The sequence below is a fragment of the Scheffersomyces xylosifermentans genome (assembly GCF_036884685.1).
Source record: "Scheffersomyces xylosifermentans strain CBS 12540 chromosome Unknown RJT20scaffold_2, whole genome shotgun sequence".
NCBI classification, from domain to species: domain Eukaryota; kingdom Fungi; phylum Ascomycota; class Pichiomycetes; order Serinales; family Debaryomycetaceae; genus Scheffersomyces; species Scheffersomyces xylosifermentans.
The window spans coordinates 726656-741191 of NW_027042940.1; the positions used below are offsets into that span (position 1 = coordinate 726656).

General features: G+C 41.8%; 4 protein-coding genes across 4 annotated transcripts; all 4 read left to right on the forward strand. All coding sequences in view use genetic code 12, as the record gives it.

Annotated features, from left to right (window-relative positions):
- Positions 1–307: 307 nt before the first annotated feature.
- On the forward strand, positions 308–2008 carry RJT20DRAFT_92536 (TBC domain-containing protein; the record flags this gene model as incomplete). Its single annotated transcript, XM_064921439.1, has 1 exon — positions 308–2008. The coding sequence occupies one exon, from the start codon at positions 308–310 to the stop codon at positions 2006–2008; it is 1701 nt and encodes a 566-aa protein (XP_064775801.1).
- A 1938-nt stretch (positions 2009–3946) lies between these two features.
- Positions 3947–9766, forward strand: CDC39 (CCR4-NOT core subunit; the record flags this gene model as incomplete). The annotated part of the gene is made up of 2 exons (XM_064921464.1): positions 3947–7417; positions 7478–9766. 2 exons carry the CDS (start codon positions 3947–3949, stop codon positions 9764–9766), a joined length of 5760 nt encoding a protein of 1919 aa, XP_064775802.1.
- Positions 9767–10196: 430 nt separating this feature from the next.
- Positions 10197–11563, forward strand: RJT20DRAFT_26059 (E2 ubiquitin-conjugating protein). Its single transcript, XM_064919416.1, has one exon. It carries the CDS (start codon positions 10626–10628, stop codon positions 11286–11288), a length of 663 nt encoding a protein of 220 aa, XP_064775803.1. The 5' UTR covers positions 10197–10625; the 3' UTR covers positions 11289–11563.
- Positions 11564–12426: 863 nt separating this feature from the next.
- RJT20DRAFT_26090 (uncharacterized protein) lies at positions 12427–14525 on the forward strand. The gene has a single exon (XM_064919417.1). The coding sequence runs from the start codon at positions 12913–12915 to the stop codon at positions 14257–14259; it is 1347 nt and encodes a 448-aa protein (XP_064775804.1). The 5' UTR covers positions 12427–12912; the 3' UTR covers positions 14260–14525.
- The last annotated feature ends 11 nt before the right edge of the window (positions 14526–14536 follow it).

Here is a 14536-nt window from a genome sequence, read left to right on the forward strand (position 1 = left end):
ATTGCCTATTGCAAGCTTGATGCCAGATTGTAGCAATTGCCACTGATCACCCAGCCAGCGTCTTACTCCACATCATCTTAGATTAGGTCTCTCACTCATCTCGTACTTTGACGATCGTGAAAGTAATTTTCACTTGACATCACCGTACCCACTTCCAACTACTTACACTCATTGTTACACCACCCCATTCGCTCAGTATTTTTTACTGTGAGAGACCATCACACCGCCCAGACCAATAGACATTACTTATAATATTTCGATCCCCAGTAAACCAAAAAGTCATAGTCAACCTTTGAAGTCAACCGCCATGATCGACTATGAATCGCTCCTAGAGTTTGAAGAGTCCCTCAGGTCCACTGCCGTCACCGGCAGTGCTATCCTCCTCGCTACACTCGAGACCAAGATCGAGATGTTGAGATTCATCAACAGTAGTGCCAAAGAAAACGTAGCCACAGAGTTGATCGTCCCAGAAGCCCAGTTTGAAGAAGCCGACTTGGAAAAGCTTTTTGACGACTATAAGTTTACCGAAGACGAATTCACAACTTGCACCAAGTGTGGAATGTCTCTCACGAACCCAGAACTCTACAGATCCTGTTGCAAAGCATACATAGAACGCAAGTCGTCCGTACGCTCCAAACTCGAAATATCGTACTGGCTCTCGTTAATCAACAGTCCCACAACAACCATCAATACTCTCCCTAACTACACGGAATTCCTCTGTCTACAACAAGGCATACCCAGTCAACTTAGACCAATAATCTGGCAAAAGCTTTCCCTTCTCAATAACGCAGATATACCCCAATCGACGAGATTGGTTTATAAGAACTTCCAGCATTCCTACAGTGCAGAGGTTTCAAAACAAATCAATAAGGATTTGAATAGAACCTTCCCGACTGTCCACTTCTTCAGAGAGGAGGCCACAATCAAAGGACTTTCAACCATTTTGAATGTTTACGCCAATTATGATGTGGAACTCGGCTATTGTCAAGGACTTTTGTTCCTTGTAGGAATATTGTTCTACCAGTTCAAAGGTGACTGTGAGCTCACACTTCATGCACTTATAACCGTAATGGAATCGGAACCACAACTCCATGATATTTTCACAACTTCTACTATGTCAGACACTTTAAATACTTGGCATAGAGAGTTTTTATACATCCTCCAAAATGTGGATGAAGACTTGTACACTCATTTAACGCTGTTTGTAGAATTACAAGCATTTTTATTCCAGTGGTGGCTCTCTTTCATTCTGAGCCACTCTCCAGACCTTAGCATTGTAAACAGAGTGATGGATTTCTGTATGCTTCAAGGATGGAAGACTGGTTTATTCAAGATTTCATTAGGATTACTTATCAGCAATAAGCCAATCTTAATGAGTCTCCAAAAAGGAGACGAGGAAGTCATTTATCAGCATCTCTTAAATGAATCAAAATGGGGAAATGTTATTAATGATTTGGATCTCTTTTTCGGAGACTTGTTGCTCTCTTGGGACGAAGCAGTCTTCCTTGACCAGCAACAGATTGTTGCAGAATCCGATGATGACGTTTCGTTGGAGCTGAATACCATCATTGACAAGTTCAAGCATATTTCTATCAATTTACGTTCTTTGACAAATGCTTCGTTACACTCAGCTTCTTCGTCATCATCATCTTCTTCAGTAAGAGAAAGGGCAGACAGCACTGGTCAAGCTATGAACCAGTCTTCCACATCCGTCTTTTCCCACCACCACAGTAACAGTAACAACAGCAGAAATAACGAAATAGAATCCTTATATTCTGACTATAGTGAGGCAAGCGAAGGAAAGTCGTTGACCGATTACCTTAAGTTGCCATACTCGTCTAAGAAAACACCTGTTTCAGAGGTGACACCAGAAGCTTCGAATATCCAGGAACTCAAGACGGAGAACGAGGTCTTGAGGGAGTTGCTCAAAAAAGCATATGCACAAATAGATGATAAGCTGCCAGAAAGACAATCCCTCAGGGAAGAGATTCTTGAGGCAATTGAGTAACGTTTGGAATTAGGATCATGGGGCTACACAAGGGCTTGAGTTCTGTTGGATGAACTCGCCCATTTATTTATTCTCTGTATAGGGCCTGTTTTAATAGGATTTGGAATATACTGTTCGGCAATGGTTTAGAATCAATTTGAATGTAGATAAGCAAATTTGTTCATTATAGTTTCTTTCTAGGGCTGTTGATGTTCGTTCATGGTGGTATTTCGTCATAAATATGGTATTTCTTCGACCTGTTTTACCAACTTCATGAAGAAAAGACACGTCTATATATGTGACGCCAATTAAAACCGTAACGATATATTTCGTGGGCAGTTAAGAAGGCTTTTCTTCAAACTGCCCTTAAAACACGTATAAGCATAGCACCACTATTGGATCAAACATCCATACCGCAGTATTTAAATCACACGACTCCTGGGACCTTACATTATATCCTTTCTATGAGCCTATGAATTGCCCCTTTCTGACGTGTATGAATTTGTCGATTCTAAGGAACACATCAGGGGATCACACAAACATCCCAAAAGTAAGAATTACGCCAATCAATAAACACCACACCACCTCTCACCGTCCCCTTCCACTTTTTCCTCTCTTTTTATAATCCAATAACCCCAACTATCTCCCACCGTTGGCTGCAACTTTCTCTCGTACTGCTCGTTGGTAAGGGAGCCTGTGCGCCGGGTAACCCTAAAATTTTTGTTGGTGGCCACTCTGCCAGGCAAAAATCAAACTGCCATAGTTAAGTAGATGGTAAGACATTGTTCATAGTATCAACCATCATAGCATATACAACGTTCGCCAAGTGGATAGACTACTGATTAGATCTATCTCACGCATTTGAAGAACAGGATCATCACTATCCCCTTTGAGCCGCTTCGCATCCCGTACATATCTCAAGCGCTTAGCATACTATAGTGAATACACAGTGTATAAAAAGCAACTATAAGATCCAATCCGCATTGTACTGCTAATCCATTGGCATACTATAGTTTCCATATTCAGACCGCATTCAGCGTGAAATAAGACTTCACGGAGCGCAGATTTTTCACCGCTTTTGTTTGTTTGCTTCTATTTTGTCCTTTCTTCTTGTGACATACTACGCTAGTCCAAGAAACACGAAAAGACAGCGTCATATAGTCTTCATACCAGTCATTGTTAGTTCCAGCGTTCCCACACTGCCATACTGACATTTCAGACAGCCACGTCGACCCCCAATAGACTACCACCGTGTCCCAACCAGCTCCAAGCCCACAGGGCCAGCTCCAAGACCACCAGCCAGAACCCACCACCTACCGCATTGAAGATCCCGAATTAACCAAGGTCATCATCACCCAGTTGTCCATCCTTGCCACCACAGTCTCGCCGGAAACACTCGACTCTCACTACAATCAAATTCGCTTCATTCTCGCTAAGCAGGTATCGAATCCAATTGTCATCAACAACTATTTCGAGAAACTCATCAGCTTAATTAGATTATCGTTTGAAAATACGGGCAAAACCAATTCGTCAACAGATCTTACTCCCATCGAAAGACTTTTCCAGAGAGAATTAAACCACATTGCAAGAGATCTCAACTACCTAGAGCTTCTTTTCACTCATTTGTCAAGTCTCTTCAACGCAAATTCTGATTTCTCCGTTGTTGATTTCGTAAAGAGATTTGAGTGTGATTTAGTCCTCTCATTTATCATCCTCATCAAGTTTCAAACTCTTAACTACGGCGCAGCTAAGCAATTTGCCCAAGAGAATTCATTCAAGCTCTTATCTTTTTTAAAATCAAGAGATTTTCCACCAACTTACAACTGGACTTTAGTGTTAGATTATATCTTAAACACCCCATTCTTTCCCTTTATCCACAAGCTTTTAACACTCAGTTCATTAAAAGCATTCAACTCCACCGTCGAGCCAATCTCCCGTTTTTACCAGAATATTCTAAGCATGTCATTCAAAGAACTTTTACTCGAAATCGGACCAGAAAACCTCCTTCCAGAGAAGCTTTTGCCCAGTTTGTTTCAGATCAAACCAACTGAAGTGGACCAAAGCATTGCTCTCATACTTTCAGAGGTTATTGTACCAGGATCACAAGGATTAGCAGGTCTTGCCTTTGCCAATACAGTTCCCGAAGCTAATGCAAAGGGTGCACAATTACAGGCATGCTTCCGCTCTCTCGAACTGAACTCCGCCAAGTTGCCAGTCAACTGGTACGAAGTCTTCTCCCACGTTCACCAAAATCTATTTGAGTCAGCACAGCGTGGCATCCAGCCAACTGTTACAAGCGTCACCCAGCTTCTTTCTGCATTAGACTTCAAAGAAGGTCTCATAGATATCTTTTTGAGCTACGAATGGTGGTTTAGCAAGACACTTTTTTCATTTTTGCAAGCCGCAGACCCACAACAGGGAGCTTATGATATTGCGGTGCTGAAGAACTTGTCATTATGCTTTGAAGATGATAGAGATGCTTCAGTCCTGCAACCGCCAGGAGTTACACCCCCACATCCTAATCGCAATATTCTCCGTTTTGTCAACATAGCCAAGCTCGAGCTCAGAGTTTGGGGTATCGTTCATAATCAACAACAGCAGAACCAACAACTTGGAGAACAAGAACGGAAATTAAACGCATTTTTGGGACAAGTTTTCGAGCATGATTTCAGGACATACCCTGAATACTTGGTAGCAGCTGCAACTACTTTTGCCGAGAGGACCCCCTTTATTAGCGATCTCGTGGACAAACTAATTGGACAACTTTGGGAAAACGATAGTAACACTGGATTATCGAGAGCTTTTCTGAAGCTTCGCGAAGTAAGTCCTCAGCTTGCGGTAAGCAAACTTATTGGCTTCTACACCACCAGGAAATCCGTAGAAAGTGCCAATAGAGCTCTTGTCGTTGCCTCAACTTCTGGGCTCTTACCTTCAGTAGTGAACGAGGCTTGGAATGTGGATACAAAAACTGGAATGAAGTTCCTCATTGAATCTTCGCTTTTCGACTTTGATTACAAGACCCTTTTTGACTCTAAGGTGAGAGAGCCACAACAAAAAGCAGCTGTATATAATGCATTGCTTGAGTGTTTGGAGGAAAGAGCTCAAAGAGATTATGAAAGAGGACAACTGTTAGCGCCTGGGCAACAGACTACTGATGGGGTACAATTTTTGAAAATTCCATTTGTGTATTCCTTTTTAGAGAAACTCAAAGCTAGCAATGGTCTTATTGACGCTGAGCAATTAAAGAATCTTCAACTCCTTCTTCTCACTACGTACCCACGTCTTATTAATTTCGGCAATGGTCACGATGCAACTATTTTAGCAAATGCAGCTGTGTCGAATTTCTTCCCAGCCGACGTAGAGCAGGAAATGAAAGCCTACTATTCCAAAATGTACAACAAGGAGGTCGAGATAAAGGACATAGTCGATATGCTTGTTCGTATGAAGGCTTCAGATGAACCTCACCAGCAAGATGTGTTTGCTTGTATGATCCATTCTTTATTGGATGAGTACAGATTTTTCTCAGAGTACCCTCTCTCGGCACTCGCTTCAACTTCCCTACTTTTCGGGGCCCTCCTTGAGAAGGATTTAATTCAGGGAACCACTCTTACCGTTGCTTTGAACTTCATTTGGGAATCTTGTAACCAACCCCAGGACTCTCACCTTTTCAAATTTGCAGTTCAATCCTTGTACAACTTCAAGTCGCGTTTACATGAATATCCTATCTATTGTAAACATTTATTGGAGTGTAGATCTTTATCTGCACATGCCAAGATGTACCAGATTGTTAGAGATGCATCTAATGGAATTCCATGTGGACAAACTGTGACTTCTACTCCAGAAGTAGGACCCAGGTACCAGTCAATCACTGTAACTGAGAAGACTATCGGATTTGTGAAACAAGAAGAACCTCCAGAAGCGGTGTCCGATAAGTTGCTTTTCTTTGTTAACAACATGACAGGCGACAACTTGAGGTCCAATGAAATAAAGGAGTTGATCCTGGAAAAGTATTACGCATGGTTTTCGAATTATATCGTGGTTGACAGAGCCAAAGCTGAGCCAAACAATCATGACATGTACGCCACGCTAGTCAATGAATTAGATGACCCAATATTTTTCGAATACATTTTAAATGTCTCCTTGAGAGAGGTCGAAAGGCTTATTAGAAATTCAAAAGAGGCACGGAATGAGCGTAACCAATTAAAAAATTTGGCAGCATGGTTGGGGAAAATTACTTTGGCTGATGACAAGCCATTAAGAAGAGACCAAATAGCCCTTAAGTTTCTTTTAGTTGAAGCGTATGATTTCAAGTCTTTACCTTTAATCATCCCTTTTGTTTGCAAAATTTTAGACCAAGCACAATACTCAAAGGTATTCAGACCCCCTAATCCATGGGTGTTGGGTATTATCAAAGTTCTTGTTGAACTCTACCATACCGCTGACTTAACCCTTAATCTTAAGTTCGAAATTGAGGTGTTGCTCAATGCTTTCAAGTTAAAGGTTAGCGATATCGAACCTTCAACATTGATTGGATCGCACAATCCTAATCCTGCTTCGTTGGCTGCAATGTTCGGAATCCACCCAGAGACCGTGACATTAGCCAATGATATCAACAGGCTTTCGCTTGAAGCGGCTGGGGTTTCACATCCATTAGGCTTAGAAGCATTGCCACCAGTAGCTGGTCAATTTGCTGCCCCACCAGGCCAAGAAGGTATTCCTCCACTACAGCCTGGATTCCAAGACCAGCAATTGGTTCAACAACAACAACAGCAGCAACAGCAGCAGTTACACCAATCTGGAGAGTCTGCGTTGGACACGTCGTTTAGTAATTTGGTTGGAAATAGCATCTTCACACAACATGCCAATTTAAGAAGAGCCTTCCAGGCTTCCTTATCTAGAGCTGTTCGTGAATGCGCAGTTCCAATTCTCAGCAGGGTTTCCGAAGCTGTGTTGACTACGACGGAATTCTTGGTAAATAAGGATTTTGCTACTGAAAGAGATGTGACGAAGTTCAGAAAGAGTTATCAGAATATGGCTCGACAATTATCCCATAGCATGGTTCTTTGCAGTGGCCGTAAGCTTTTAGCTGAGACAATTGAAGCTACAATGTTGCAATTACTAGGAAATAACCCAAAGGAGTTTCCAATTGACGAGTTAAATGCTGCAGTTCAAGCCAATGTTGGCCTTTGCGTTGAGATCGTCGATAAGATTGCTGCTGATAATATTAATGAATTGATAGATGAACGTATGCAGAAGTATGTCACTATTCGTGAACAAAGTAATGCAGCAGAGCCATTTGTTGATACATCCAGTTCAGCAGGTACTCCACAATATGCATTGAGATTGCCCGAACCACTTGGTTTGAACCCCGAAGGTCTTAGTGCCAACCAGTTGCACATTTATGAAAGTTTTGGAACAAACTCCTCAGCTGTAAGATCTGGTGAAGTTCAACAGGCAGTTCAGCAACCTCAACAAGTTGCTCCAATTCAGCAGCTCCCACAGCAGCAACAGGAAGTGTCAATAGGACAACAGGTCACTCTTCAGCAGGAAGACTCGATTCCAGTAGAACAGCTTTTCTCCGCTATAACCCAAAATTGCGAAAAGGCAATACTGCTTTTGAACGATGTTTCGGAAACCAAACTTGCTGATTTGAGCCCCTCTCATCCTATCATGGCTTCATTGACACAGGCGCTTGCTATTGCCCAAGCCAATGCCGTAAAGTATCCTGAGCTTTTGTTGAAGGCTGCTCAATATGCCGTCAATTGTCTTTTCACGCAAGTGCATGAGAACCCTATGAGCAATGAGATCTATGTTGTTGTCTTGGATAAACTTTGCGAATACTCGCCATCCACCGCTAAAGATGTTACATGGTGGTTAGTCCATTCATCCGATCAACGCAAATTCAATATGCCTGTGATTTTCTCATTGTTGAAAGTTCAATTAGTGCAACCTACGAAATTAGACTCTTCTATTGGACGTCTTATTACCGAATCCAACAATCCTGTTGTCGTGAAGTTTGCATCCACGTTGCTTCTAAATGTCTATAGTTCGCAAGAATTGCGTCCAATCGCCTTACGCTCCGAGTTTGGTTTCACATTGGAAGCATTGAGTAAGTATGTTGCTGATGAATCATCTGATGATCAGAAGCAAGCTAAATTGGCTCGTGATAACTTGTTTGAGCTATTGAATAGAACCATCCCTTCACCATTCAACCATCTTTATGGTCAGTTAGGGTACATTTTCTCTGAATGGGTTAAACTTTTAACTCACGGAGAACGGTCAACAGAATTGGAGGAACAATTCTTAAAAGGCTTACTTGAAGCTGAGATCTTAACAAATCCTAAGTACTTCCAAGTTTTCTTTAAGTCTGCTATGGAAATATCAGTCACGGCATTTGCTACCGAGCATGAAGTTCGTTCTAGAACACAACGTGAAACTTATTTAGCTGTTGACACGTTGGCTATGTTGATTGTTCGCATTGTATCACAGTTTGAAAGAAAAGAGGAAGCAATTGACTACCTCAAGAAAATTATTAGTGTTATTTTACTCGTGTTGGCAAATGATCACGAAACTGCTAAAGTAGCCTGGAACGAGAGAGCATACTTCAGATTTTTCTCGTCTTTACTTTCTTCTTGGAGCGACTTGTCCACACTTTCCGGTAATGCGACTAGTCAATTAAATGAAGACTTTTACATATACATTGGAGATGTATTTAATTCTCTTCAACCAATCATCTACCCAGGCTTCACTTTTGCTTGGGTCTCGTTAATAGCACACCGTATGTTCTTACCTAAGTTGCTCGAGTTGCCAGAAGCCGCTGGATATCAAACGGTTGTTAAATTGCTTACTGCAAACCTTAAGTTCCAATCCGTTTACTCCAAGGAAGTTAAGCATGATGTCATTAATGTTATCTTCAAGGCAGTAAACAGAATCTTCGCAGGACTCATCCATGATTACCCTGAATTCTTGGTCGGGTGCCATTACCAATTGGTTACAGCAATGCCAAGAGGATATACTCAATTGAGAAACATTATTCTCTCAGCAACTCCTGCTAATGTTGCTGTCCCTGACCCATTTACACAGGGTCTCAAGGTTGAGAGATTACCAGAGATCAATGATTCTCCTGTTGTTGCATACAAACCTGTTGAAGATTTGGCCAAGGTTGGCTTGAAGAAACCCGTCGATAATTTCCTCCGAATCCCAGCTCCAGCTTTGATGAGATCCATTTACGGTGGCATCAAGTTGAACCATCCTAAGGAAGTCGAGGATTCCGAAGTTATTCACTACAACGTTAAATTGGTCAATGCTTTGGTCTTACATGTCGGAATATCTGCTGTTGCTGATAGATTACCAAACAACAGAGGTTTTAATACCAAGTCTTCACAAGTAGCATTATTAGTTGATTTGATGAACTACGGCTCACTGGAGTTCAAGTTCCATTTGATCAACGCAATTGCTAACCAATTACGTTACCCTAATAGTCACACACATTGGTTCATTGGTATAATCTTGCATTTCTTCTCATCAAATTCGATTTGGGGCTCTCCTGCCGCCAAGGCCACTATTCAAGAGTTGATAACTCGCGTTTTGTTGGAGAGACGTATTGTCAGCAAGCCTCACCCATGGGGTTTAACTATTGTATTCACTGAATTGGTTAAAAACGGAGATTACGGCTTCTTTGACTTGCCATTTGTCAAGGACGCCTCACCAGAGTTGAAGAGCATTTTCGATGCTTTGATGGTCAATGTGAAAGGCTCTTCTCCTCCCGCCGAGAACTAACTGAGGCAGAAGTTGTTGAATTCTCCTTGGAGTATTTTTCATGATAGCAAATTCCTTGATGGGTATTGACATTCATGAATGAATTATTCCCTGTATATTATTATATGTAGACTATATTAGAATGATTACGATCACGATTATGATTACCAAAGTACAATAGGTAACCTTTACTTTTGTAAGAGAATTCTTCGGCAGTTGATCCCTGGTGATAAATGAGACTTTGTCTACCTTTTCTTGTTCTGTTCAAGTACTTTTTCATGTCACCAACAGGAAACACCTTACAGCATTAATTTATGTACTAAACAAACTTATTACATACTAAACAAACTAATTCCGAGCACTACTTTATTCTCACCCATACTCACACGAATATTCCTACCATAAGATGATGCAAAATCTTTATACTCCATATATATGAACAACATCCAGGAGTCGTTCCTTTCCTTCGGCTTTACCTCTCTATTCTAAATTCTCCCACCTTTGTTTCCACTCCAGTTCCTATTTCTACCAGACGCTACCAAATCATTAAACTTCACTACCTACTCTCCCATATATAGAAACCCTTGCACGTGACTTCCCAACTCAACAGTTGTCTTTGTCGATTACAATGATACGATAGTCTCATTCTACAACACTTAACGAGGTAGACATACAGTAGTCTGGTTCGTTACCTTAGCATAGTGAACACAATCGCACCGTATTATCTTGTGTAGTGTGCCGCGATTCCCGATATTGGTCCCTCAGCTCTTCCGAAACCAACGCCGTTGCTAACTTTTCACAACATTTTTTGATTGTCGTTGCTTCAATAAATCTCCTCTCCGTAAACGCTTAACAGTCACACGCTTCCAAAAAAACTGCAATGTCCCGTGTGAAGAGAATCGCCAAGGAGCTTGAAGAGTGTCGTCAAGATACTCAATCTGGTGTGTCACTTCGTCTCAACAACGAAAACGATCTTACCAAATTAACCGGTTTTTTCAAAGGCCCACCAGGCACACCATACGAAGGCGGTGTCTTTCTGGTCGATATTACCATTCCAAACGAGTACCCATTCAAGCCTCCAGTGATGAAGTTTGCTACCAAGATCTACCATCCAAACATCTCCTCGGTAACCGGAGCAATTTGCTTGGATATTTTAAAGGACGCCTGGACACCTATCTTGACATTGAAGAGCACTTTGATCTCATTACAGTCGCTTTTGCAATCCCCTGAACCAAACGATCCTCAGGATGCCGAAGTAGCCAAACATTACCTTGCAAATAAGGCTGGTTTTGACGACACTGCTGCTTACTGGACCAAGATTTATGCCAGCGATGGAGACAAGGATGGAAAGTCCGAATTCAGTGATTCTGCTCTTTATGGAATAGATGATGCCATTGTCACACAATTTGAAAATATGGGATTCCCAAGAGATAAGACAATTGAGGTATTGCGTCGTATGAGTGTTAAGAGTTTCGACGGTGTCAGAGATAAAACAGCCTTAGAGAATCAAATTTTGGAAGAATTGCTCAAGGAGTGTCTGTGATTGTATGAACTTGACTGACGAATTCAGAATGGTGGAGCGTATTCTGGGTCGAATGGTTCAGGAGTAGTTGGAGGAGTAATAAAGTTTTCAAACAAGCATTTCTGGTGGCCATGGCATGATGAAGTTAGGAGTCAGAGTGATTGTCATTTGTTGTACTGGATATGTACGCCTTGTATTTAGGAGGTATAGATATGAATTAATGTTCATTAGTCAGAGTATAATGTAGAGATTAGTAAGTGCTTAATGTCGAAACCAAGAGATTACTAAAGTTTAGGTGCAAAAAAGTGAGATCATAGTGGAGAGCAGTACCAACTATAATTGTACGATGTTGATTATAGCACCATTTTCAGGGTGATAAGGTGATGGTAGTATCCTTCAAAGTTTTGTATTTATAACTTTATTATTCCAAGGAAGTATTTAGAGATTTGCGGGAGTGGCTAAATACCAATGGCTTTATTTATTACTAAAATCAGCATACTAAATTATAGTGAGTTACTTACCAAGGCGGTGTTTAGTGAGGGATATAATGCGTGCATTTCTGGCGGAATTATGCCTTCGCCAGATAGATATCCTTGAAATTCTCCAAATATGTAAATAAGAGGATATTAAGAGATTGGTAATAAAATTAGAGGGGAAATACCTCCATCCCATGAAAACGGCACTATCAAATGTTCAACTCAACCCCTAAAAAGAATACTTTGATGTCCAGCCCACGGTGGTATTTCCTTCGTCGCCGTAATTTGCAAGCGCAAATCTCATGGCCCGCTAAATTTTTGTGACAGCAGAATGTTTACCGAGAATTTTGAGATTAGTGAGGTTTTTCTCTGTAGCACAAAGCAGAAATGCATTCGCTGATACTACTTGGCACAATGATCATTTGACCCACGGAAAGACAGATAAAAGCGATACGTTATTAGGATAGAGTTTTAACAAGGCAAATCCGTACCGTTACCCCAAATGCTCTAATTTGGTTCAAATATATCGTATCCATCATATCCATCGTATCCATGACTATTCGAATAAATACCCTCCATTCAAATCTTACTAATTGGTCGCATCAACACAAAATACTTTGTCACAAAGTTGTCACATACTTGTTACACACTTGTCACAAACTTGTCGCAGATTTCGAAAAATTAGTGACAAAAAATTAGTGACGAATTTCCCTGATTTTTTCTTCTTCGCAGTGGGGAACTGCCTCTCCGATTATACAGTCTTCCCCTCTAAGAGACTTGCGACACTACTGCTTCAGAAGATAGTATCTACATTATATGAATTTCTCCAACCATACCCCATGCTTTCACACCAATAATACCTAAAACCTTCCTGAAACAGTCAGAAATCACATCTACACCCCGCCAGAAATTATTTCGCGCAGTTTCCACAACTGTAACTCTTCTCTTCATCCAAATCACTACACGTCTTTCACCACCCCACCATCACTCTCTTCTCTCTTACTTACTTATCTAGAGGTAGTATCCTGCACATACCCTCGAAAGTTTTTCAAAGAACCAAATGGAAATTCTGACGTTTCTCCAATTGATAAATTGTGGATGCTTCTTGATGGATTGAAATTAGAAGATTCAGGACACCAGCGGCTCCATTCCAGACAGTCACATCCACAATGACCACGTCTCCTCCACCATCGGGTAACCCAGCTCCAGTGCAAGACGCTGCCGTCTTGCTGGACGAGCGCGCTTCCTCCATTGGTTGGTACTTCATAGTCTCATATTATGACTTCTACAACACCAACATCGACAACATCCACAAAATATACCACCAACACGCAGCAATCTCACACGACGCTTTCCCAGAAGGCCCCTTGGAGACTTCTACCGACTCAGACAAGGATACTACCAAGACTATCCACAAGGCTCAGGGAACTGAAGCAATCAAGGCCCGTTTCAAGATCGAAGCTGACCAAAAGACTGCTAACAGAATCGTCGTCACTAGCGCGGCTTTCGAGGTTTCCTTGAACAAGAACATCTTGATTGTGGTTTTTGGTGAATGGTCTAAAAATGATTCTCCTTACCACCAGTTCACCCAGACTTTCGTCTTGACACCAGGAAAGAAGGAGAACACCTTCGATGTTGCCAACGATATCTTGAAATTCATTGACTTTGGTGAATTCAAGAGCACCACCAAGACAGTTGAGAAATCCATCAAGGTCGAGGAGAAGACTACAGAAGTTCCTGTCTCCGCTAGTGTTTCCAATGGCGATGTTCCAGCTGTCACCAAGGATGTCTCCAGTGCTCCTGCAGAGGAAATAGTCTCTCCTACCCCAGAGGACGCTGCCCCTCAAGAACCAGAGGCTGATGTTGCTGAGGAAGAAGAAACTGTCGAAGATGATGACGAGGGTGCTAAGGAGTTCTCTCCAGCCGACTCTGAGGATTTCAAGAAGGATTCTGAAGATGAATCGCCTTCAAAGGCTCCAGCTCAGCCATTATCTTGGGCCGCCTTAGCTTCCCAGGCTGCTCCAGTCAAGACCAAGCCAGTTCCATCGCCAGGTCTTGGTAAGCCAACTCCTTCTCCTGTCAAGAAGGCAGCTACTGCAGCTGCCGCAGCTGCTGCTGCCACTGCCGGTGGTAAGTTCAAAAAGGAGGAGTGGTTCCCAATTTACATTCGTGGCGTCAGACTGCTTGATGAGAAGGCATTGAGAGAGCACATTTCCAAGAACTTTGGAGAACTCAAGTTCTTCAAGACTAGCCTGAACATTGCTCTTTGTGACTTTGTTACTGTGGACGCTCAACAAAAGGCACTTGAATCGAGAGAGACTGTTATTGATGGCATCACCATCCAATTAGAACCAAGAGAGTCCAAGACAGGTAACAACTACCATAACGGCAACAAGAAGGTCTTCAAGGACCAGAAAGAAAAGCCAAATGGCGGCGCTGAGGTCAAGCGCAACCGTAGTGACAAGAAGATTGCTAGCGGCAAAAAGACCAACAGAACAGCATCCAGAAGCGATTGATGAAACTGATGAATATTTTAGGCTCTTAAAAATAGAATGTATATACTACTAAATAATAGAAGGGGGTTCCTAAGGAAATAATGAAGGTGTAGTGAGCGGTGCGTTCATGCATTGGGGGCATGGTTATTTAAGCATTGGTACCTTTGGCAAAGTAATGACTCTTTGAAGTTATTGAGAGTCATGAATCCCCATTGAATAACATATATGAACTAGAAAGTATACTTCCTGATATCTAGTAGAATATGAACACACAGAGAAATAGCATAAAAAAACATAA